Source organism: Falco naumanni, chromosome 5 (assembly GCF_017639655.2).
Source record: "Falco naumanni isolate bFalNau1 chromosome 5, bFalNau1.pat, whole genome shotgun sequence".
Taxonomy (NCBI): Eukaryota; Metazoa; Chordata; class Aves; order Falconiformes; family Falconidae; genus Falco; species Falco naumanni.
In genome coordinates this window covers 21652178-21676386 of record NC_054058.1, presented here as the reverse complement: position 1 = coordinate 21676386, position 24209 = coordinate 21652178, and the positions used below count along the sequence as shown (strand labels likewise).

General features: G+C 40.4%; 2 protein-coding genes across 5 annotated transcripts in view; one reads left to right on the top strand and one right to left on the bottom strand.

The window, feature by feature from the left end:
- The window catches only part of SLC15A5 (solute carrier family 15 member 5), a 71315-nt gene extending 54744 nt beyond the window's left edge, over window positions 1–16571 (bottom strand). Inside the window, exons 1-2 of one of the 3 annotated variants that reach the window (XM_040593862.1) lie at window positions 16486–16571; window positions 873–992 (exon numbers count right to left, since the gene is read on the bottom strand). Coding sequence is in view for 1 of the 3 variants with exons in the window: in XM_040593860.1 (XP_040449794.1) it covers window positions 16486–16568 (83 nt within the window). In the remaining 2 variants the exon portion in view is untranslated. The other 2 variants (XM_040593860.1, XM_040593864.1) reach the window with 2 other exon arrangements.
- Window positions 15744–23745, top strand: MGST1 (microsomal glutathione S-transferase 1). 2 transcript variants are annotated; one of them, XM_040593868.1, is made up of 4 exons: window positions 15744–15867; window positions 18311–18458; window positions 20561–20655; window positions 23132–23745. In XM_040593868.1, exons 2-4 carry the CDS (start codon window positions 18333–18335, stop codon window positions 23376–23378), a joined length of 468 nt encoding a protein of 155 aa, XP_040449802.1. In that variant the 5' UTR covers window positions 15744–15867; window positions 18311–18332; the 3' UTR covers window positions 23379–23745. The 2 variants fall into 2 exon arrangements, with proteins under 2 accessions (XP_040449802.1, XP_040449803.1); XM_040593869.1 differs by lacking the exon at window positions 15744–15867 and adding an exon at window positions 16515–16626.
- The last annotated feature ends 464 nt before the right edge of the window (window positions 23746–24209 follow it).

The window sequence follows — 24209 nt, the reverse complement described above, 5'->3', positions numbered from 1 at the left end:
CTCACAGTGTCATAATACAGAATCAAAAGACAAATTCAATTCAATGCCATTAGGAAGAATAAAATTCAGCCCTGGAAAAATAAAACTTTTTTACTCAGCATATAATTGGACTTTGAAATTAATTTGTCTTGGAAGCCACAAACTTGACAAGATACAAGAAGGGACTGGATATTTACGCAGACAATGAAATTTATACATAGAATTATGATTTTGAGGAACAAATGTTTGGAAAAGATGTTAAATTTTATACTTCAGACATTTACCAACCGTAAACTGACCAGCCTAAACTGACGATGACAATGAGTAGTTCAGTTTGGTTAGTTGTAAATAAATAGTTAAACTGTACTGGTGTGGAAATAAAGGAACTTCTGAAAGAAGAACAGAATCTGAATCTTAGGCAATAGCTTGAACGAAATACTGCCATTTAAAGAGGTATTACATAAAGCACTACACATTGCAGATATTACTCATTCTCAGTCTTCCCATACTTTCATTAAGCTGATCTTAGCTTGTATAAAACCCCCAGGAACCAGATGAACCTCATATCTAGTACACCCTGGTAGCTTCAGAGCTTGGCAGCCTATTTATATTGAAGGAGGAGATTATATATAAGTATTATTCAGTTATTTACACATGCAAATCTTAAAAAGAGGAAGAATTACATGAGACCACGCGGGAAAGTGGGTCAGAGTTGAAGGCATGTTTGCAGATAGGTAGGAGGACACTGAACATCTTCTATTACCAACTCCTTGCTGCATGGTGCTGGGTCTTTTATTTTCCAGGGCTGTCAAGCTCCCTCAAGTCCACATGAAGAAGATGTTTTGAAGTGCACAGGTTCCTAGTCTGGTGCAAAACCACTGAGTAATGTTTACCTGATTTTTTGACATGAGGAATTCTCATTAGCAGTAGCAGAGCTGGGTGTGCACTTGCTGTTAAGCAGGTGTTATGCCTAGCTCTCCAACTGTCGCTGGCTTCAATGATGAGAAACAGCCCTAGGAGGCAAATAAAAAATCAGTATTGTGTTTGCTCTAAAGGAAGCAAGGAGGTGAGGAAACTCTGGCTCAAAGTCTTTACAATGCATCTTCGACCTAACTTGTTTTCAGTGCTGTTACATGCGCTGCACTAACTGGCTACACAAAAATGTTGCTTCATGTTCACCCAATACAAATTCTTGGGAATAAAACATGATTTATTAAAAAAGAGGCAATGATTTGGGGGAAGAAGAACCATATCTAATTTCTAGTGAAACTACCTTAAGAAGGTAAGTAGTTAGAACTGGTTTCATTTTTCATGTAGCCATTAAGTTCTTTAATGAGAATCTGCTGTGAAAAGATGCAGCTATTCCAGAGCCTGGCCAAGGGTTGTTATTGCATTTAAGACTAAAATGTGCTTTTAACTTTGCAGCTTGTGATGAAAGAACGTTGTTGCATCAGTGGGAGTTCCTGGCAATAGTTTTATATTCCCAGAGATGAGCTTGCCTTGGGTAATCTCACAGAAAACAGCGCAACGTGGCTGGGTGCCAAGGTCAGTGACAAGCTTAGGACACAAAGTAAGAATCACTTGGACCCATTGTCCCCAGGAGCACAAGTGACATAACACATCTTTCACGATGACAGCAGTGTTCTTCTCCCACTGGGAAACTGGCTTCTCCCTGTTTTGCTGCTTATTTTTAGCTTTGGTCAGAGCTGTGAAAAGGCTAGGGTGGTACTCACTCCCTTGCACCTCCCTGGCAGTTTCTAAGGGCATAGCTTCATTTCACCATGTATGGTCTCTGAGAGACAGAAAGATCATTCATAGGTGCTAGTAATTGTTTGGGACAAGAAATACCTGGGAAACAGCCATGTGTGTGTGGAGTCTGTTTCAATGAGAATTAAATATCAATGCATCTAGAACGCCATTTACATTTTGCCTTTGACTTGGACACTGGAGATAATCTTATTCTTGTAAAGATGTAGTTTCTGCAGAATTCTTACCAATGTCTGATGTTCTTACATGTCTGCTTTCTGAAAGCATCAGGGTGTGCCGTGGGATGAAAATATTGCCATGTTTACTCCAGACTCACCTTAACCCCCTCTGCCCCGATTTTACACAGCCTTTTTGCATTTTGCTATTATAGATACCAAGCCATGAGTACACCTACCCTCTTGTACTAACCTGAAATTATTAAATTAAATGTTTATGATTATGGCTGTATTTCATTGTTTCTTGAATGTGGACAGTTCAATACAATTTCTAACCTGCACATGCTTGCCGCCTGGGGGCTGTGAGTCATGTTTGTTTTAAAAGAGGCAGCACTCACAGACTGTCACTCACCTGGGTTATTAGAAACACAGCACTTTAAGAATTACTCTGCCACCTCCTCGCCTCTAAATATAGCTAGCGTGCGTGGGTCTTAAGCAATTTAGCTAGTCTGAGAAAAGGTCTCATTCCAAATAATCAATTAAAAATCCATCATTTTAAGAACTGTGTGGGCCTCAGGCCAAATGCATCTTGGATGTACCTTTGACTGTTTAATGCTGATATTAATTATTTGTATTGCAGCTCCAGATCCTAACTCAGAATGAGATTTCTTTGCACTAGCAAGTAACAAGGCCTATTCCAAAGAGCAAACTATTTAAGTAGGCATGATAGACAAAGAGCAGCAGCAGAAAATCATCATTATTCCCTGCTTCACGGATGGAAAACTGAAAGACAGATTCAATGACCTGCCAAGGGTCACATAGGAAAAAAAGTAATTCATAAATCCCAGCACAAGGTCTTAAGCCATAAGATTTCCTCTCATTTTTTAATCAATAATAAAACACCACAGATGTCTAAGAATCTAATATCTACAAAATTGCTCCAAGGTCTATAGGCGTGATACAATTAATTTCCATTAAAAGCGATGTGATGTGAAGGCACTCTGTACTGACCAGAAAAGTAGACCTTGTAGAATCTGCAGGGTTTTAATATTCTTTTAATAGAGAATATAAAAATAAGCGATAGTCTAATTAAAATAAAAATGAGGGGAAACAGTTGCCAAACCTTTGACCCAAGCTGAAACCGAAACAACTGATTCAGGAAAAAAAACAATTAAAACAAAAAATCAGATCTAGAAAAAGCCAAGTCTGTAAGTGAAAATATTTATAATGGATTTTCCTTTTTTTAAATGAGAGTGTTGTTTCTCGGTGTTACGTGTTCTGTTGGTTTGACCTTTAGAGCTGTACTTGGCCACATTTTTTAACTCCCTCCTCCCCTATTAGCACAAAGGATTACCAAGAGAAATTCTCATGGATTCACCTGCCTGAAGGATTTGGATATCAGGAAAAACACCAACTAATAAAGAACTTACAACATGATCACAAGAATCAACAATGCTGAATTGCTTAAGTTAACACCTGCAGGTTGTAAAGAAGTTAAGCACTGTGGGAAAAGTTCAAGTTGCTCAGCACCCATAAGGCCAACACAGGGAGACTCCATAAATATCTGAACTCCTTCTACCCAAATTGCTCTGCACTTTCTTTCAGGCATTTCCATGAAAGCGATCATCACTAGGTTGTGCAGTACATAATCAGGCCTCAACATGCATAGACTATAACCTTTGAATCTTCCCTCCACCATTTCTTATTGCTTGTTAAACTAGTAGTAAAGGCAAAAAAAAAAAAAAATAAATACTACTGCTTTAATGTAAGCCTGAATCTTGCAATGAGTTAAGGTCATGTCTAAATATGTGCACAATATACACATGATTGACATTAATACAATTGCACAGTTAAGCATATACAACCACTTCTAGGTATGGTGACAGTCTGACGTTTATTTTATGCATTTAAAACACTTAGCTAAACTGGAACATGTAGCTACTGCTCCAGTTAAAATATCAAATAACAGTACTCATGTATTTTTAATAAAGCACACTACATTTAGAGCACTGATGCCACAACAAAAGTGCAGAAATTAAACCATGTTTCATTACAACCTGTCCTAATCCTCCACCATTGCTGATATGTAAATCAAACTGCTAAAAGATTGTAAGAAACCCCCTGGCTAGTACTTTTTAAACACCACTCATTCTGCAGAAAGGCATTACAATACAATAGTATTTTCTCTTTCCTTCCATTGTTATACAATGAACTTTAATTCTCTAATGAATTTACAGAGGGAGCTGGCCAGTATTCTTTGTTAAAACTATTGCACAAAAGTGCAGAAGTGAAAAATTAATTTTGCTGCCTTATAAGAGATGTTGAGATTCCTGGCTGGCATGGACTTACTAGATGGAAACTTTGTCCCATAGTTGTTTATTCTGATAAGTTATCTCTAGCTGTTGCAGGGTAAAGTTCTTAGGAAATACGGCATTGCTATCACTCTGCAGTTGTGAGTTAAACCGCAGATAGGCCCTCCTCATTCAACATCCACTCTATCAATCTTCTTTATCACTAGGAAAATTCAGGTATAAAGGAGGTACCACTACTTGTGACTGAGCTTATTTTTCAAAAGCATAAAAATAATTGAAATTCTTGTGAGCAACTTCAGCAGAGTGCGAGCCACATCTTACAAGTTCGACAAAAAACGCTGTTGACTTTGATAGGATCTGGATCAGGTCTATTGCAGTGGAAGACACAAGTCAACTACTCTTAGTTCTAAAATCATGGTAGTCAAAGAACTTGACTTCAAGTGAGTATCAGTCCATTAAGCAATCGTTATATTTCACATGTTTCTGAACATATGGTAAAAGGTTATTAAACTTTCTAGGTGGCTTGCTTATTCATTAAAATTTAGTAAAGGAAGAAAACTTGCACTGATGCTCATGGAATTAAGGGAATGTCTACAGAGTTTAACAGGACCTTCTGTGGGAGGCCAGTAGCAGAAAGACTGAATTCAGGCAAGTCAGGCCACGGTAATTAAAGTGCCCTTGACCTCCCTTATGTAGCATCAATATCAATTTATCTGCCTTGTCATGGGAAGAGTAGAGAGAATACTACGTGGCAAGAAAGTGGTAAGAAAGAGTCTCTGAACTGGTCTCAAGACTAGAGTGGGCACAATTTCAGAGAGGCTTTTTGGAGGCTAATTTTGAAACAGGGCCCCTGAAAATTCAGAATGACTGAAGTAACTTCATGATGGATTTAAAGAAAACATGAACTAAAACTAATGGTGAACGTATACATAATTTAAATATATGGGTCTAGAATCTGTCCTTGGGTTACAAGGTTACGCAGGGCAGATAAAGGGGTTCATTTGTGCTGCTGAACAGCTGTTAGCTTCGACTGCTGTAGACTGGGAAGGCTACTGCATGAGTGTGTCATGCAGTGCAGTGCTAACAGCTGAGAAAAATGAAAGAAGGGTGCGAAAAAAACCTACACCCTCAAACTAGAGATAGTCACTTAACTCTGTTCCAAGTTAATTATGTAACCATTGTGAAGTTAAGGGGCAAATCTTGCAGAACTGCCTAGAAATAAGTTGGTTTCAGAGCAAGGGAGGACAGAAATCTGCTTCCACCCTAAAGTAAGCACAACATCTGAAGCTTCCTCTTCAAAAGGCTGCCCATCAGTAAGGATGGATTAAGTATTACAACAGATGCTTTTGATAAAATCCACTCTGTGAACACCTGGGTATGGTACTCATCAGCAACAGGTTTCAACAGAGCTACTGAGATGCAACATGATTTGCTGTTTTCTAGGTCACCAAAGTCTAGACAACATAGAGCTAGAAGGACCACGTATTTCGTGGAAGGACCATGATTCATGGACTTGAAGTTCACTACCTTTTGATACAGAGTTTCCTGGAAAAGGGTATTTAACATTTACTAAACACAGGTCTAAAGTTGCTGGTCTTTTCATTGACTTTGGTAGACTTTGGATCACAATCTAAAAGATCAAAAGCTACTGCACACAGAGACATTTATGAAGCCCACCCACATAGTAGAAGTGGAACATCAAATCTTCATCTCTGTTATCATAACGTCAAAATGGCTAGTGACCAAAAGTCATCATCTGACAATTAGTTGTTCAGTTGGCCATTGAAACAAGTTCAGGGGCTTAGTTCACCTCCCAGCAAATGACAGTATGTGACTGTTGCAGCAACATTTTTGTCAGGCTTCACAGGAGAATCCATGAACTGAGTTGTCGTCTTTGACTGGTTATTCTCTTACCTCTTCTTGCAGTTCATTCAGGTCATTGTTGAGGTGGGTACAACAAGCTTTTCTATTCCTGTCCTTGGAGTAAGGAGGGGATGAGCAACATACCAAGTGTTAACTGCCCTTCCAGGAAGATTGCCATTTGCCTGCCCCACCTCTGATTTAGTTACCTGATTAATCAGGTAACACTCTACTCAGTACAAAGCATTACAAATTGAACTTGGCTAGTATAAACCACATTATTATTATTGAATCAGCTTTGTATCTCATGAACTACAGCATAACTGGGCTCAGTGTGACTGTATGTACAGTGCTCCATACTGTGCACAGCTAAGCAAGATGATTATTATTCACGATCCCTTGCAGAGTCTGAACAGTACAGCACAAAACATAAATATATATATACACATGAAGTCCTTAAAAGGGTTAAGGAAGGCTTTCAAAACATTCTGTTGGAGATCTGTTTCCTAGATGATTTCTCTGAGTTCAAATGGGCTATAAAGCTTCAGGAAGAAAATATGTAAAAGGCATGCTGACTGCTATTGAATAACTTTTTGACAATTGTCAGTAAGATCACCTGACGAAACAGAAACAAATTAAGTCCTTGGACAAGGCAGTAAATGACTGAATCTATACACATATGACTATTTTTTGTTACTAAAAGCACCACTTTCAAGCACACTCCCACAAACACTAACAGTGTGGACACACAAACATACAGAAATTTGAGGCACTGAAATTAAATACATCACCAAATAAGCAACCTTTTAAAAGAAGCAGTAAGGATGGAATGAAAACCCACCAAAGCAAATGAACTAATTCTGAAATCAGGATGCATTAATACAGATCCTCAGTTTGTAGCTTCTTGTAGCTCCTTTATTTAACTAGAGTTAGGTCTAGGTCATGATCTGCATACTCTGGGACACTTTTGCCAGGGCAATACGGCATCAACTTGGAGGAGAATGTATGTCAGGTACATTTGCTTTGTCTGTTCTTAGGATAGTCAACCACATTTCTCCAACTCTTTTCAACATGTAATTCCACAAAAATTCCTTACTCAGCTTCACACAAAAGTACTTTTTCTTGTACAAAGACAGTTCATGGTACCATTAGAGGCCAATATTGCCCTTTGCAAATACGTGTCTGTGTGGAAATTAGGATGGGGTGAAGAGCATCAGGAGCTCTATTTCAAATATTCTTGGTGTGTAGCTACCAGTCTGGGAAGCCAATCTTCCATGGAAAGGGGAAAAACCCCTGCTGTCCTCAAAGTAGAAAGCTGGTTATTTTTCTTTTAGGAACACTTTCTTGTCCTTGCCAGTTGCAGAGCTCCTACAGTCATTTTATACATATACACATATCTATGATTCACTATAGCTCCTGTCAAAGATGTATTTTTCCCTCAACTTCAATATACCCAGATATATAGTAATATGCCTTATCCAATAGGAGAGTGGCTCATCTCTGCTGAAGGAAGGCGAGGTACTGCTTTGCAATCCTTCCCAGTAAGGAGGCATATATGCCTTTTCATGGCTCGGAAAAGCAGCAGGAAGGAACCTGGTTTTGCTCCATGAGAAGTGACCTGCCCTAGATCTGTAACGTCTCACAACGCGACAACTTCTCTCCTGCTCTGAATTCAACACTCTCGGTCAGAGTGCTGGAGATGGGAGGAGAAAAGGGGTGAATTCAAGGACTTTCTCTGCTGTATGGCAGAAAGAGGCTCTGTTCCTCCTGCTTACATTCACCCCAGGCAAGGCCTGTGGATACCTTCTCTGCAGAAGGGCACAAGGGAGTAGTATTGCAGAGCTCCCATGTGCAGTGCATACAGGTAAGAAAAACTTGCCCTAAATGTGAAAAGACAGATTACAGTGGGGAAAAAACAACACAACAAAAACTTGCACAGCTACCAGAACTATTTTATTGAGGATGCTATTTGTCATCTGCTGTACAATAGAGCATACATTTTGAAACAGGCTGGCAATTCCATTTCATTCACTTCTTCTCTTTCCTATTCCACAAGTGTCATTGAAAGTAAGCAGCAAAGTCACCCTCTTCATGAATTTCTCAAACTGAAATGCTCTCATGAGGATTGTTATCCTGCTGCTATGTGATCTAGTTGGGAAGCCTGCATGTACCAAATTAAAGAGAACTCTATGAATCAAAGCTCTGAGACTTGATGCTGAGGTATATAATGAGCACAAGAGCACATAAGGCCCAGTCCTGCTCCCACAGAAATGAGCAGCAAGGGTCTGATTCTGATTTTGCTTATCCAGCTATAAATCAAGAGCAACTTCACTGAAGCACATATCAGTAAAAGTGAACAAGCAGTCTTTCAGCCACTAAATTCCCAACATATCAGGCACTGTATTTAGTACAAAACATTGTCCCAGCTTGACTTTGCCTAAAGGGTCAAAATGCTGAGGAAATGTTCAAACTGTGTCTTAAGAGAAAAGTGGTTATGATGCAGTGGAGGAGTGGGTTAGGAGAGCCTACTGAGCTCCCATCAGCTGTCCATCTCCAGGAGAAACAGTAGCATGGATCCTTCTGCAGAAAAACAGTAGCAGGGATACTTCCTAGACACCAAACCCAACAAAAGTCCTTCTCTCCGTCTGCTATACTGCCAGATACTCCGGAGTCCAGAGCTGGAGGCAGGATTTGATGACCAGACAGCTATTAAGAAATTCCATAAAATTTGATGTGTTTATGAGCACTCTTTATTCAAGCTAAATAGACAGTGCATCTGAATACCCCAAGTGAGACTTGAAACAACATAGAGCACCAGGCTAAGCCACAATATGTTATATTGGCCAAAACTTTTTCACCAGGACTAGTTAGAATTGCAATGGCAGGAAAATTAATTAGTTGCAACACAGTGTAACAGAGAAACACTGGTTATCATGGCTTGGGGGAAAGAAAAGAATGGTATATTTGTTAAGGCATAGTACTCATCAGAATTACAAGGCTGAAGCTATGAGAACTATTTCTACTAGAGGAACGTATGATTTTGTGATGTTCCATGTCAATGGGATCGCACCAAAGATCATCACTACTGGAGAGAATAATTGTATCCCTATCTTATCACCTCTTTGTCTTTTTAATGAGAATTGCCTTGCATAGCACCATACACTGGGTCACAACTCTACCCAAAGAGAATTTGTGTTTGAGTAGCGAAGGGTATAGACTTTGTAGCCTGTTATTACTGGATGTGATATGGACCACTAAATGAAAAGTGCTCTCTGTCTCAATTAAGTTTTAAATCACTTACACAATTCCTTTTTTACAAGCTAAAAGACAGAGTAAGAGACAGACTCTTGTCTTGCTGTTGTGGTTTGTTTGTTTTTATTTCCCATCCCAGGACTTCAGGGAGTACCTCTCTGCTAAGTATTTCTGCAGCTGTTCAAAAGCAATCTGACTGCACAATACAGTATCTGAATAATTGCCTCAGGTGACTATTAAAGTCTACTGCTGCACCATAAAACCATGAGGAGTAATCTTGCACCACAGCAGAAAATACCCAACAGCCAACCCTGCAGAGTGTCGTTCCTGTTAGCAGAGAGCTACAGCAACCAAGTGAAGATTCAGGAAGACAGAAAGAGCACAGGGAAGGCTCTGGACCTTAAATTGTTCCTTTTCTTGCTGACTAAGCAAAAGTTGCTGATTGTTAAATATTGAATTGTCTGTATTCATCCCTTGCCAACTGAAGTCAATGAACTTACATCAGGGAGGACTTTAACCCATTACAAGCAAAATGTTTGTCATCTTCTTTCCCCCTCTGTTTCTCCTTACAGACTTTTACATACTGCAGTAAAGGAATCCCTTTAAAGCATAATGTATGGTAATACAGTTTAATTGTGGTTTGTTGGCCTGTTGGGGATAAAATGTGCTGGTTCCAAGTAATTTTGCTGACTCTAAACTTGGCTCTGTACAGAGAGCTGGGGGAGGGGAGGTTGCTAACAAAAATAGCCGTGTTACCTGGGAAGGCTCTGCATACTGCAAAGGTACTGTTGGAGTAGGGCCTATAATTGCAGATAATTGATTTTTTTAAAAACAATGACGTTTGGCTCACACTGACTACACAGCCTGCCTCTTAACCCTTACATAAGGACAACTCACACACAAATTTAACTCCCAAGCAAGCACACTTTGGGCACTCTTTCCTCAGGGAGCGGAATGTACTCACTTTGCATTCATTACACAACTTCTTTCAGTCTGTGAGATGGAGACAGCTGAATTGCTGAGGGCAGGAATCTTCAGCCTTCACTTCTTGCAGGATAATAACAGACACCCAAAATCTGGGGGGCATTTCTTCTCCCCACATCCTCTATCTAGTACTTCTACAGAACTCCACCTGGCATCCTACCACCAGATCAGTGATACATGTTGGCAACAGGGAATGATTACTGATCAGTATCTTGCTTACATGGGACACTTAAGTTCTTTCTTTCAGATGGTTACTCCTCAAAAATAAACACCAGTGCAGGAGTGTACCTCTCCTTTCTCACCTTCAGCTCTCAAAAGCATCTCCAAACTGCCAGGCAGAAGCTGTTTCACTAGCTAAACATGGTTCACATCCCATCAGTGATATATACATACAAATAAAGTGTAAAGAAACTCCAATTTTACATGACTAATAATGAGCAACAGGAACATTTAGCCTATTGACATTCAACTGTGATAGGAATCCAGTTAAGATTAGCAGTGACCAAAGGTTCAGACCATCATAGGGCAGTTTTGTACTCTCATGGAAAAATGAGCTTACTTCAATCCACAGGACCTAGCTCTTTCGCTGTCTAAATACCAACATCTACACGAGTACAAAAATCTCACAGTACGATCTGGGAGTATTTTAAAAGTTAACTTTATAGCTTTACCTATTTTTTTATAGACACACCAGGTCTGTATGTCTACACATATCTCTATCTGTAAAGCTTTTGCCTGTTTCCAGGAATCTCTTGTCTATAGAGATACCTTGGCAACTTATTGCTAGATACTTTTTATCATCTCTGTCTTCTCAGCAGCTCGGTCCAACTGATTGTATGCCTTCTGTGTGCATCTGGAGTGGTACTGTAGCAAAAAATATTCCAGTTTGGTCTCCAGCTTTATAATTTTCTCATGGCTTTAGAGCAGAATAGTAGTACAAGAACAAGGAAAAACTACTGGATGCTTCTACTAATGATTAAAACCTCAATGGCTTAAAAATCATTTTGCTCTCTCTACTTTGTTCAATCTGTGAAGTGAAACTTGATAACCTTTCTGGGTTTATAATGAATATTTTTTTTTCTTCTGCTACTTCAGTATTATTTTAAAGGATCAGATTTTGTTCTGCAAGCTGTATTTAATAATGCTTAACAAATAACTTCTCACTGGATTAGCTTAAAAGTAACGTACTATGGTGTCTGCAAAATCTGTTTTATTGGCATATCTGAGCATTATGATATCAACCCTCACATGGCCTTTAATAATCTACAATATCTTGCTTTACTAATAAAAACAATTGTACAGACCAAATAGCATCACAAAAGCTGAGGTTAATGCCCCTTTCCCTTCAGTACAGCACAGGACTTTAAATACCTCATCACATACGCATTACTGTCAGCTGCAAAGGCAGTTCTGTGCTGCAGACTTATTTTCAGAAGCGAGACCATTGCTGCAGTATTCATATGCAGTGAAAGAGGATTCAAGGCAAAAAAATGGTCCATGATGTGCTTATACATAGATCTACTGAAAAGGTTTGCCTATATGCCCTCCGGTCCTTTTCTGAGTTGTTCCTCAACTGGGACATCAAGCTGTGTAGGGCAACAGTCTACAGGTACTTTCCATCTGTTGGAGTACTTCTTATGGTATGTCCATCCCCTGACTTTTGATCCTTGGCTTGCATGTTCCTTGTAGGAATGGTGCTACTTGATGGAAGAGTAAGCAACTTTAGAGGATAACCTTACTCATTGTCTCCTTAAATGACCAGTAAATGAGCATTGTGGGGTTTTCGAATAATGTATTAGTGACGTATAACTGAGCAGACAATCAGCAGAAATTTCTGCTCTTGTGCTCTTGTGCTTTGTGGAGATTGTATTCTTTCACCTCCTCTCATTGCCTGTTGGTCATCAACCACTGTGACTGGTCACTTAAACCATGTACTATTGTTTCTGTCTCACATGTGAGCATCTGGAATTCTAAAAAAACACCGAAGTCGAATACTGACAACTGTTGTCCTCCAAACAGTGGTGTGAATAAAAGAGACAGATGGATGGACACAGCTGTTTTGAAGTTAGAAGCTCAATGAAAAGGCAGCTTATGCCAGAGAAGCCTTCACTGAGCTACACCCAGCAGGAAGCATTTCTAACTAAAGAAAGATCCTTTCTTGCTGTTTTTGAAGCAGTTCCCCAGAGCAACCAGACAGCAGTTTGAGATCTTCTGAAGCAAAAGCATGTGAATCACAGCAAAATTACATAGGTGTCAACATCTGATATTGTGAAAGTGCTTTCTAACCAGAGGGTGTAGGTTTTAATGGAGTAGCACAAAAACTGACTCAGGTCCGTTATACTAAACATTTTTGTAACATTTCCCTTTTTGAATTTAAAGAGTACTTCAGATTTTAAGTTAAAATATGGAATGAATCTTAGTGTTCATGATTTGTTTTACTCTATAAATCAATGGCTTATTTAATGCAGGAGGCAAAATTTGTCAATTTTACAGAAGAGCTATTTGAGGAAACAACTAATTTATATTAACAAAGGGGTGGTGAACAAAAACTTCAGGTATGGTGAAAATGTATTGTTGGTACCTTCTTTATCACTCTAATTATGGTGAATAAATGCAGTCAGAGAAGCAGACAGGATGGAAAAAGGCTGATCAATACATGCCTCTCCCTCCCCTTCCCTGCAGTCAAAAGAGAATAATTGCATTTATCTGGCCTTCTTGGGAAGTATCTATTCCTTGCTGGAGGTTAAATGAAAAACTCTTGTATTCCTACTTTTATGCTGACCCTAAATTTGTGTCCTGATTCTACTGTCTCTGGCTATATGGATAGTTCAAGTCAGTGGGAAAATTGTCATGAAAAAGGGTTGCTCACATGAATGAGGTTTGCAAGATCAAGCCCTTCATGATCAGTATAACCCTGGGCATTGGGCTGATATGGCATCCCTGATTTACAAGAGTGATGCTATTAGCATCGAAGGGACAATTCACATGAGTAAGGACTGTGAGAATGGGTCCCTCAGGAGCAACTATCACCACAGTTATGTATCCAACCTCACTTAGATCACAGCAGTTTTCAAATGTTCTACAGACACTTTATGCTGCTACCGAACTTTGAGAAGAAAATAGACCTTGAGCACAAGTTCACTACTGCTTTACTAACTATGGCCCTAGTTTTGCACTCTGCTTAGACTCCCCCCAACTCTTAAGTGGTTCAGGGTCAACAAGAAATAATGGCTCCTTTTCTTGTTTCTTTTCTTACTTTCTCCTTCCCTTTCTATCTTTAACTTCTTTCTGTCTTTCCTTTATCCTTATTTTTCCTTTCTCTTTTTCTCCTTCTTTTTTGTCTTTTATCTTTTATTTCCTCTTGTTTTCTTTTCTCTACTCTTCCCTTATTTTCTTCTTTTCTTCCTTTTTTCCTTTTTTTCTCCCTTCCCTTCCCTTCCCTTCCCTTCCCTTCCCTTCCCTTCCCTTCCCTTCCCTTCCCTTCCCTTCCCTTCCCTTCCCTTCCCTTCCCTTCCCTTCCCTTCCCTTCCCTTCCCTTCCCTTCCCTTCCCTTCCCTTCCCTTCCCTTCCCTTCCCTTCCCTTCCCTTCCCTTCCCTCCCCTCCCCTCCCCTCCCCTCCCCTCCCCTCCCCTCCCCTCCCCCTCCCCTCCCCTCCCCTCCCCTCCCCTCCCCTCCCCTCCTTTTTTCTTTTCTATTTTTTTCTATTTTTCTTTTTCTTTATTCTTTTCCCGTTCTTTTTACTATTTCTCTTTTTCTCTTTTCTTTTTCTTTCATTTTTCTCTCTTTTCCCTCCTTTCTTGTTCTCCTCCCTCATATCTTCTTTCTGTAGCTTCCTTTAGAATTAGGGGAATTCAATAATGGTATGAAAAAATTAGTAAGGTGTTGGCCTCAAAATTCAAAGACTGGGAGCATATAAGCTTTCCCAATTTCAGAAGTGTTTTTTAAGATCACATAAAATAATCTAAATTTCCAGAATCTATAAAATTTCTACCTGCATTTTTGCTTCTCTTTATACGACCTACAACTAATTTTACCTACAACGAATGAAAATCGCCTTTCTCCTGGCTTTCTGGTATTTCCCAATCTAGTTCTGAGAACTGCATGTAAATCAATTACCAGCTTTTCTTCTCAAGTATAATAATGTGAGTTTATTTTAACTCTGTTAACAGTTTTACCTTCTTTTTAAACTGGCTTCATCTAAGAATTAGAATGCTAAACAAACATAAAAAAAGGTGGCAATAGAAAATAATTATAGTTTTATTTCAATAGCACCAATTATACATGCGATTGGGATATATTATGTGTTAGGTGGTGTACACAGTTCATGAAGTAAATAAACTTCTTGCCTTGAAATAAGTTATGACCTGCAGAAATGCTTTCATTTTTTTAAAATAAATCTGTTTGCTGGGATGGATCCATGCTCATGTGAGTTATTTTGTTGACTGCAGTGGAAATATTATTTGCAGTGTCCTTAGTAAGAACAAAGGTTGTTGAACCCAATTTTACCGTCATTTAAAAACAGTTCTGATACTACAGTCCTTACTCAAACGAGTTTTGCTGTGTTTGATGATTAATAAGAAAAGTCACAAAGGTCTGCACGGGCAGGTATTTAACATGACATGAAGCACAGAAGTAACAACAATGAACGCTGAATATATATACCTAAAACTAGCTTTTCTGTAATGATGCAGCCTTAAAAATTGTATCCCTTTCTGACTTTGTACACATCTTTAGGATTATTTCTGAAATCTTTACTGAGCACCTGGGTACATTTATCTTTATCTTCTTCAGGCCTGTTTATCATGAGCTGCTTTGTCACAAGCATGGCTCCCGTTATAGGGGAGTGCTGTGGGAATAGCCTAATTTTCTCTGGAAGAAACACAGGGAAGCTCGTACACCGGGTTTCCTCCTTTCATCACATCCCAGCGTGCTGGTAAAGTCCGTGGCCAGCCCTGAAGGCCCTTTATTTTCTGTTAGGCTTTGCAAAGCAACATGATACATATTGATTGGAACAGCACTGGTGGCTGGGCAGCGTAACCATTTCTATGTTTTTTTTTTCCTTTGGTAGAAGTTCAGACCCACCCAAACAATGTAGGAGCCCAAAGTGCTGAGACTTAAGGAGCTTTACGTAGTTTTCCAGGTGAGCTTTGGGCCCACTTGAGAGCTTGTGCAATGGCTGGACATGGCGTGTCCCTAACGCCGCCTGGCTGGGTCACAGTCTTTGGTTTCTGTGTCTCGAAGGCCAAGGGTGTTCAGACCAGAAGGGCCTTTCTTTGTTTGTTTGTTTTTCCTGGTTTATTTCCGTTCCCTCCCCAGGTAAGGCTTGCCGGGGCCCGGGCCCAAACCCTGCCCTTCCCGGGCCTGGCACCCCGCAGCGGCCCGGGGCCCGCAGGGGCCAGCGGCGCGCAGCCCTCGCCGAGAGCCGGGCCGGGACCCGCCTCCGCGCCCGGGGGCGAGGCGAGGCGGGGCCGGGCCCGGGGCGGGCGGCGGCGCAGTGCCCGGCCGGGACGAGCGGGGCTCGGTGCGCTGTGCGCGCTCTGCGAGGGGACGCGGGCGAGGTGCGTGATGGCGGCTCCCGCTGCCGGCGGGGGGAGGAGGCCCCCCTCCCCCCCCTCCCCCGCCTTCGGGGCGCGAACACCCCGCGGGTGCCGGAAGGGTGCGCGGGGCCGCGTCTGCTGCGCTGAAGGTGGCGGGGCTTCTCGTGAGGGGGTGCCGGAGCCTTAGCCCCGCGCAGGCGACGGCCGGCTGTGGTGGAGGGCGGCGCGGAGGCGGCCCGGTGCCCGCGGCGGTCGGTGAGGGCAGGTCCCCGCAGCTCCCGGCGGGGCGGCCCGGGCCCTGCCCGCCCTGCGGGGGAAGCGCAGCGCAGGCAGCGCCGTGCGCGCAGGCCGGGCGGCGCGGCTGAGCGCAGGGGCCTGGGCGGGCAGCGCGCGGCCGCGGGCCCCGCTTGGTTCCAGCCCGCGCGTGTGGCCGGGCCTGGCCGGGGCGGGGGGGAGGGGGGGCGGCCGCGTAAGTGGGCAGGGGGCGCGCTTCGGGAGGTGGCGTTGTAACGAGCAGACGGCAGGCGGCCTGCCCGGTGGCGACACGGCCGAGTGCAGCTGCGCGGCCGGCCAGCCTGCGACAGCCACGCGTGGCGGGGGCACCCGCGCAGCTGTGCGGCGCCCCGGGTCGTTACCCACCGGCTTGTGACCCTTTGCGTGGGGTCTGACCGCGTGCGCTTCAGCGGGCCCGGGTTTGCGTCCGCACCACAGGGAGAGACCATTGTTACCAGGCTGTTGTGGACTTACTAGACGTATCCTTTTAAGCCCTGTGCTGGTGTGGTATGTGGGGGTTATGTTTGTTTTTCTGCTGCTGTTTAACCACGAATTCGTCAGCGTACTTCATTTTCGTAGCGCGGGCAGTGCCTGGGCGGTAGGGGTTTGGGGAGGCCGACCCTACAAGCAGGGAAAATGGACAAATGTGGTGTAGTTCCAGAGACGGTGAACAGTTTCTCATGACTCTGCACAGTTCTTGGATGTATTTTCAATATCGTTTTAAGATCCACTATGGAAAAATGCTTGGATGCCAGGGATTTAATTTTGTTTGGTGAAACTACACAAACTTCCTGCTGTGATAAAGTTAAAAATTGCAGTTTCTGTTCATCACTGAAAAAAAATTTTGCCAAATCACTGATGATCTCGAAAACTGTTGTACTGTAATGTGAGAGGAGGGAGAGTTACACTGAATTTTCTATAACCCCGAGGCCTACTGCCTTGCCTAGTGGCCCAAACACTGTTTTAGAAAGGATAAAAGAGGGAGCAAATCCCACCACCACAGCCAGACAGGTCCAGGGAAGGCAGGTTTGTTTCACTGGTCAAACAGCTGCTTACCTTACCACCATCCTGCCCACCAAGGATGTGCCTTCAGAGCAGGAGTCTTCTACTGCTCTCATCTCATTTCCCTTGTTTGGCTGTAGCTGGCAGTGACTCCATGCTGAAAGCAAGATGAGAGATTGTTAGAGTTGTAATCAAGTTTAATATTATTAATTTTTAATTACTGTTGTTAAAATTTAGGAAATAATGAAGTTGACTAAAACAGTACATTTATTTTGGTCTCAAGTGAAGCCAAGACATACTAGTTTTATGGATTCCTACTTGCTAAGTGCATGACTGAAGCACTGGTGAGGTAAAAAGCCTTGTTCTGTGCAGAGCACAAATTGAACGTGCAAGGGGACGTGCTTTTTGTTTTATGTGCCTTCAGTTCTCATCACATTCTTAACTTTATGGTGTTGATAAAAGGTGCCACCTCCATAGGACTGTGGGTTTGTTATGGTCTCATTGGAAAGATACTTAATTAGCTTAAATCTCCCATGATAAAAGCATAAATAGTTCTCTGCTTTTTGTCATTACAACTTAATCTTTGCCCGTGAATCATGCTAAAAGCAATTTTTGAGAACAAGGTCTCAAAGGGGAAAAATGCGTGTTTAACTCAGTTTCATCACAAGTTATTGCTGGGTGGGAAGATACTGGTTAATTTGAAAGCTGACGTGCAATTAAAATTGTGCCATTTTTAAAGACAGGCAATACTAATGTTCTTCTTTAAACACTACAGGACGTATAGTATGTCATCACACTCTTTCTGTCCTGGTAACTGCTTAGGGAAATTCACTAGTTCAAATGAACTGGTCTGAAATTGGTCTAACTCCTTGTGTTATTTCAAAAGTGACTACATTTTGTTTCTGCAATTACATTACATGTTTTGGTGGATTATTTTTTGACAGTTTAATAAGCAGATAGAATGGAAGCTAAATATTAAATGATAATATAACTTCTCATCTTAAAGTATTATAGTATGCCATTGTGAAAATAAATTGAGGAAAACCAAATTTGTTTGAAAATAAACTTTTCACAGTTGAAAAATTGTGCTGTCATTGCAGTGATTAAGAAAAAAAAAAAGGATATTCTGATAATCTTGTTGGAACTTTGAATTCCTATGATCTTAACCTAACTTTAATGTTTTTTAAAGGTCATCAGTGAGAAGCAGAGAAATGGCTAAACTGACCCAGTTAATTGACAATGAAGTCTTCCGGGCTTATGCTACTTATACAACTATTGTTCTTCTAAAAATGATGTTAATGAGTCTTATAACAGCATACTTCAGAATCACAAGGAAGGTAAGAAACTGGGAATACTGTCTGGTAGAATAGGTTGAAATTTGTAGTGATATCACAGATGTTTCTTTTGTTTTCACCATTCAAATAGTGGTGCTGTTCTTTTTCTTCCTCCTCCCTCCCCTAATGATACTCTGAGTCTTGCATGCTGATGCTTTGTTGGACGTCTTTAACATAATTATGAGATAATTATGGGACTGTATCTTACAGTTGAATTTGACTTACTGTGCCTTTCTAGAACATTTCTCTTACTTCTAAGTAAGAGTTTTTCATAACTGTAGTTTCCACTGTCTTCTGCAGAAAGCTGGTGTCCAGGGTACCCAATTTATAAAGCAAATAAAGTATGATATAGAGCCATGTTACATGAATAACTAACCAGTAGGGTTAGAAGAAGAGGTATGAAGTGGATTTTTATGCATCTATAACCCTTTCATCCAGTAATTCTAAAGATCTTTACATTCCCTAATTGTTTTAGCCTTCCCATTGCAGGTAGGTCATTATCCTAAAAAAAGATAATTGATTTTTTTTCTATTATAAGAGGCAGGCTGAAAATTTATGTGAGTCGATGTGTAGGCTAGATAAGTATATGAAGTATCTACTGAGGTTTACTAAATAATGCAGAAGTTGCATCTAGCTGAGGAGAGAAAAAAGCTCATGGGAAATACAGTGTTGTGTTTGCCCTGTTCTTGGTCCTATCTAGGCATCTGCTTATGGCCACTGTTGGAAACACTTGGTCCTGGGCTGAAAGAGCCCTGAGTTTGCCCCATATGGCTATTCTTATGAGATCTGTTTTTGCAAGATGGTGTGTGCTTCAAGGATTTTGTGGCAGTCCTTTTGTTGAAATGCTGCTTTTTGTTTCTGCTGGGTGCAAGATAACCCAGTTCTGTTTGTCATGAGGTCCTCATGAAGCACAGCGTTTGAGCTACTGCTGGTTTCTAATAGCTCTCTAGGTCTTTGTCACAGCTAAATCTTGAGTATAGCAGAGCGCACAGTCTGTCCTGTATGTTCAAAATAGGATCCAGGTGTCTGTCATAACCTTACCTCTTTTTGGTCTTGCAGAAGCATGTCAGCTGTACGGGTCTTATATGCAGATACAATGGAGTCCTGTATTAATGCTCATAATGTGTTATGATTCATATGTATGCAGGTGACAATAGGGCCTTCATTAATTTATAGTGCTTGGTTTTCTTATGACAGACAGTAATATTCCAAAGACAAATTAGTAAAGCGATTTTTATTTCCTATTTAATATAAAAAAATCCTGAAATTGTTAAGAAAAAGTAGAGGAAAGCAGTGGAGTTAGAGAAGGCAAAAGGTTATTGATGCTGATACTTGTTAAGGTGTCTCCAGAATTTTGAGGCCAAGGTTATTTCACAGAAAGGGATCAAGGATGCCTCAGAAAGCAATCATGAAAGTCTCCTAAAAATCAAAAGGGTTTGCTTGAATTACACCTGCATAGTCTGAACAGTCCACAAAATGCATGTGTTATTAACGTGTCAGTGAAGAAAGATCTACTGCAGTCTGCACTAACTGTATTAAATGTTTTCAAGTAGTGTCTTACAGTATTTGGAGGTAATGACGAGTTACATAACTGGAAAAAATTTGTACTTAAGAAGAAATGGAGAAACTTATTTGGTCATAAATGAGCATGGGGGGAGGTCTTTTGGATGCTATTCTGCGTAGAGTTCTGAAGAAGGAAGTGATCCCAAAAGGCTTTTGGATAATTTGTCAAGGATAGTGAAAACGAGACTTGGGTGGTGCAGATAGCAGTTCTACCTTCCAGGTCCCTATGTACCTTCAGCCCACTGGCATTACTTCAGGCTAAGTATCAGTCATCTGCTGTGCTTGTCCATCTTACAAGAAGGCTTTAGCTACATGCATAAATTACATTATATTAATTTGTCAGCATGCAAGCTACATACAGGCAAGGCTCAAGAAAACAGTAATGCAGTGAGCAATATATTGTTCCCTGTGCATTTAATTTCAGGTAAGTTATGTGAGGTTATAGAGGCATTAGTAAAAAGAGTGACCTTTGTAGCAAGCTGTCTTGACCAGAAAAAACATTCTGGCTTCTGATGTCTCTTGTGTGTTTATGTTTGACATAGGCATTTGTCAACCCAGAAGATACAGCATCATTTGGAAAAGGCGAGAGTGCTAAAAAATACCTGCGCACTGATCCAGATGTCGAGCGTGTACGTAGGTAATACATAGTAGTCTTTAAGAGTTATTTTAAATAGCTGAATTATACTAAATCAAGGAATTAATTTCATACCTCTCACATCTTCTTTGGCAAGCCTGTGTGTGTTTTATTTTGCTTTATATAGTAATGTAGTACATTTATTTAAATGAACAAACCACTCCACATTCAGTCAGCATGCATGCTAAAAATAGTAAGTCATTGTCTGGTTATAATAGCTGACTCTTTGATAGTATCCTGTATGCATGGGGAAACTGGTGAGAAGATTGTAAAACATGACATAAGTTGATTTAGTATGAAGCAGTGTCCATTAAGTGCAATTCAGCTTTCTATATGATCTGAACATCAGTTGCAATAGTTGCATCTTTTCCTGAAGTGTAAAGGAAATAACAGAAGAGGAGTAAAACTATGTTAAAGTCACAGAACTCCAGAGTTGTAAGAGCATTAATCTGGCAAATCATGCAGAGTGGGAGTCAAAGCCTGTGCTCTCTTTGCTGGATTGAATCGAGGTTACTCACTGATGTGTCAGTTGTACAGGAAAGTTGATCAGCCTTCTGGAAGAATGCTATTAATAGTATGGCAGTGTGCAACCTGTGGTGTACATATTTTGTTTTGAAAGATTCGTGGCAGAATATAAGTTGCCTTTCAGTGGGCTAGAAGTTACAGCTCATTTAATTTTACTTAGCTGATGGCAAAATTTTGTTATCAAAATCATAACTTCCAAGATGCTCTTTGATATACCTGTGCTAAAAAGAGAAAGCTTTCATGGAATGTTTTCCATATCATTATTCCTTAATGAAGCTAACAGTTTATTTGCTGTATATATTTTCGTACAAAAAAAATTGGAATGTGAATGAACTGTTCTCATTTAAACCACTGTTAGGGAGGATCTTGAAAATGACTATCAGCTCTGATATCAGAACAGTGCATCCTTGTAAATGTATATGACTGTGGTTCTATGAAGTCTAGTATATTTCTGTATGTCTCTTCTGGATAAAAATCTCAGAAGATTCCTAATATCAGTGGGTTGTAAAGATGCTCGGAATTTTCCTTTTCTCCCCCTGAGTGGTTCTAGGAGTTGTTTAATTTGCTGGCTGTTATAGAAAAATGGGCACTTTTGCTGAAGAATAATTCCTTTCTATTTGTAAATTCTAAGAGGACAACTGAGTTGATACTAACTTTATGACCAGATGCCCTTTTAACTCGAATTGTTATGTTAGAGAAATGACAACCACCACACAGAGTCATTTACACAGGTTAGATTTTTAGAACACTGCATTATCAAATTCTTTGTTGCTGTTTTGCAGAGCTATTCACGCTTCTCCAGACCTAGTACGTCAACTTGGTTCTAGTTACTCTATTAGTGTTGCAGGATCTATTTTTTCCTTCCAACAGTGCCTCTCAACAAAAGTATACTATGTTTTCTTTTGCAAGCTTCATGGCAATGGATAATGCCACATAGATTTAGCATGGCTTGTCCTCTGTGTGGCTAGAATTTTTTTTGTTTATAGGTATAGAAAAGATGTTAACTTTCTTCAGGGTATTTTTTTGGAGAAAAGAATAAAAAAGGTGGAAGATATGTTTCCTTGTAATGATAAATGAGTTCAGAAAGCAGCTGCAAAATAACACCATGTTCTGATTCTAGTTGGCTGTGGAATTTGACATAATTAGTAAGGCTTAGAGGTTGTTTCAATCAGTGAATTTGGCTGGAAGTATAATTTTTCTAAAGAGGTAAAAGGAGCAGGGAAGGTTTAGGAAGAGGCGTGAAAGAATACTTCAAGATCTGGAGTTCAGTCTCAACACATTTTTAGTAAATTATATTATGGTTTCAAAATTTCAAACATTTTTCATCTATTTTAGTGCTTAGTAGTGAAGAAAATGAAGCAAAAGCATAACTGTCACACCTGTTAGGTGCTCAAAAATAACATTCTTCAAGATGATTGAACTTAATGAAGATTTGATAGAATGTTTCATATATATGATATTTCATATTTTCTTTATGGATACTACACACTGAGTTTATGGGATTGGAATAGACCGTCTGGGCCATGGAGTCTTACTAGACTGTTGCAGCCACAGTCATCCAGTTAATTGATGTTCAGTTGAGAGAAGCTACAAGAACATTCCAGCTATCTTGTTTTCTTCCCTGCCTTTCCTTGCATTCTTGCACACCCAGGTGCACTCATATACCTCATGTAAATCCCTAATGTTACTAAAATCCTGGAGGAAAACTGAGATCTTTCATGCAGAAGATCAGAAGCTTAAAAACATGGGGTGCACCAAGAGAGACCAGAGCGATGTCAGGTGAACATGCAAAAATAATTTCAGTAGCTGAAGCTGTCCCCACTGCAGAGGAAGCCAGCAGTTATGTTAGGGCCTTAATGGTAGCATGCTCTGAAGGTGCTGAAAAATAATGAGGCTTGAAGTGGTTTATTCAACAAAATGTAACACTGTAAAATAACTTTGCTTCTTTCCCCAGAGGCCACCTGAATGACCTTGAAAATATTGTCCCCTTTCTTGGCATTGGACTGCTGTATGCTCTTAGTGGCCCTGAGCTGTCCACAGCCTTGGTGCATTTCAGGATCTTTGCTGGGGCTAGGATCGTTCACACTTTTGCATACTTGATCCCTCTTCCCCAGCCCGGCAGAGGTTTGTCTTGGGCCGTTGGGTATGCAGTGACCATCTCGATGGCATACAAAGTGCTGAAGACGGCGTTATACCTGTAGCAGTCATAGCTTCTGCGTACCATTTGACATTCCATGCAAAATTTCCAGCAGTGTATGTTGATGTCTTGAATGAGCCAGTGTGAGGGTTTTTTTTGTGACTGGAATTAATTTTGTAACAGAGGCTTTTCATTCCTGTGCAGAACTATTTCTTTTTAGAGGAAAAAAAATCCTTCTCCCTGTATTCTCTATTCATGGTCTGCATTGCCAAAATATTAGATTGAATGTTCCCTTTGCAATTTGTCAAGTGCTTATGATTCTAAACATGCAATGATGCTGTATTGATAGCACGTGTGGTAATTTTCTACAGATGCACTATTTTTGGCTGTAGCTCTGAAGTCTAAATCAATAAAGACAAGAGAAAAAATAATCTGTATTTTTGTTTTCATTTTGACTCTTCTCACTGCAGCCAGCAAATAGCATGTCACTATGTATCAGGAAGAAATTCCAATCATACTGTTCTTTGAAGAATGCTTACCTTAATAATAAGATATAACCAGTAATGCTAGGCTTGTAAAAAAATCTTTCATGAAATTGTTGTTTGTATAATCTGCTTTGGGATTAAAAAAAACAAACCATTGAAGCTCCGTTTCTGTCCATTGAATAGATTGAAGAGAAAAAAATATTTGGGCTAAACTCTGTTTGGTGACACTGATGGAAATTTGAAGTAATTATTTTTGATGAAGTTAGTCCAAACATAGGTTTCATGACTGGATAAAGTGTAGACTGTGTATAGAAGATTTTTTTTTTTTCATTTTTGAATAAATTCAGCAAAATGAGTGACACTTGCAAATGTATATATTGAGTAATTCAGATGTGAAGAATATGATTAGT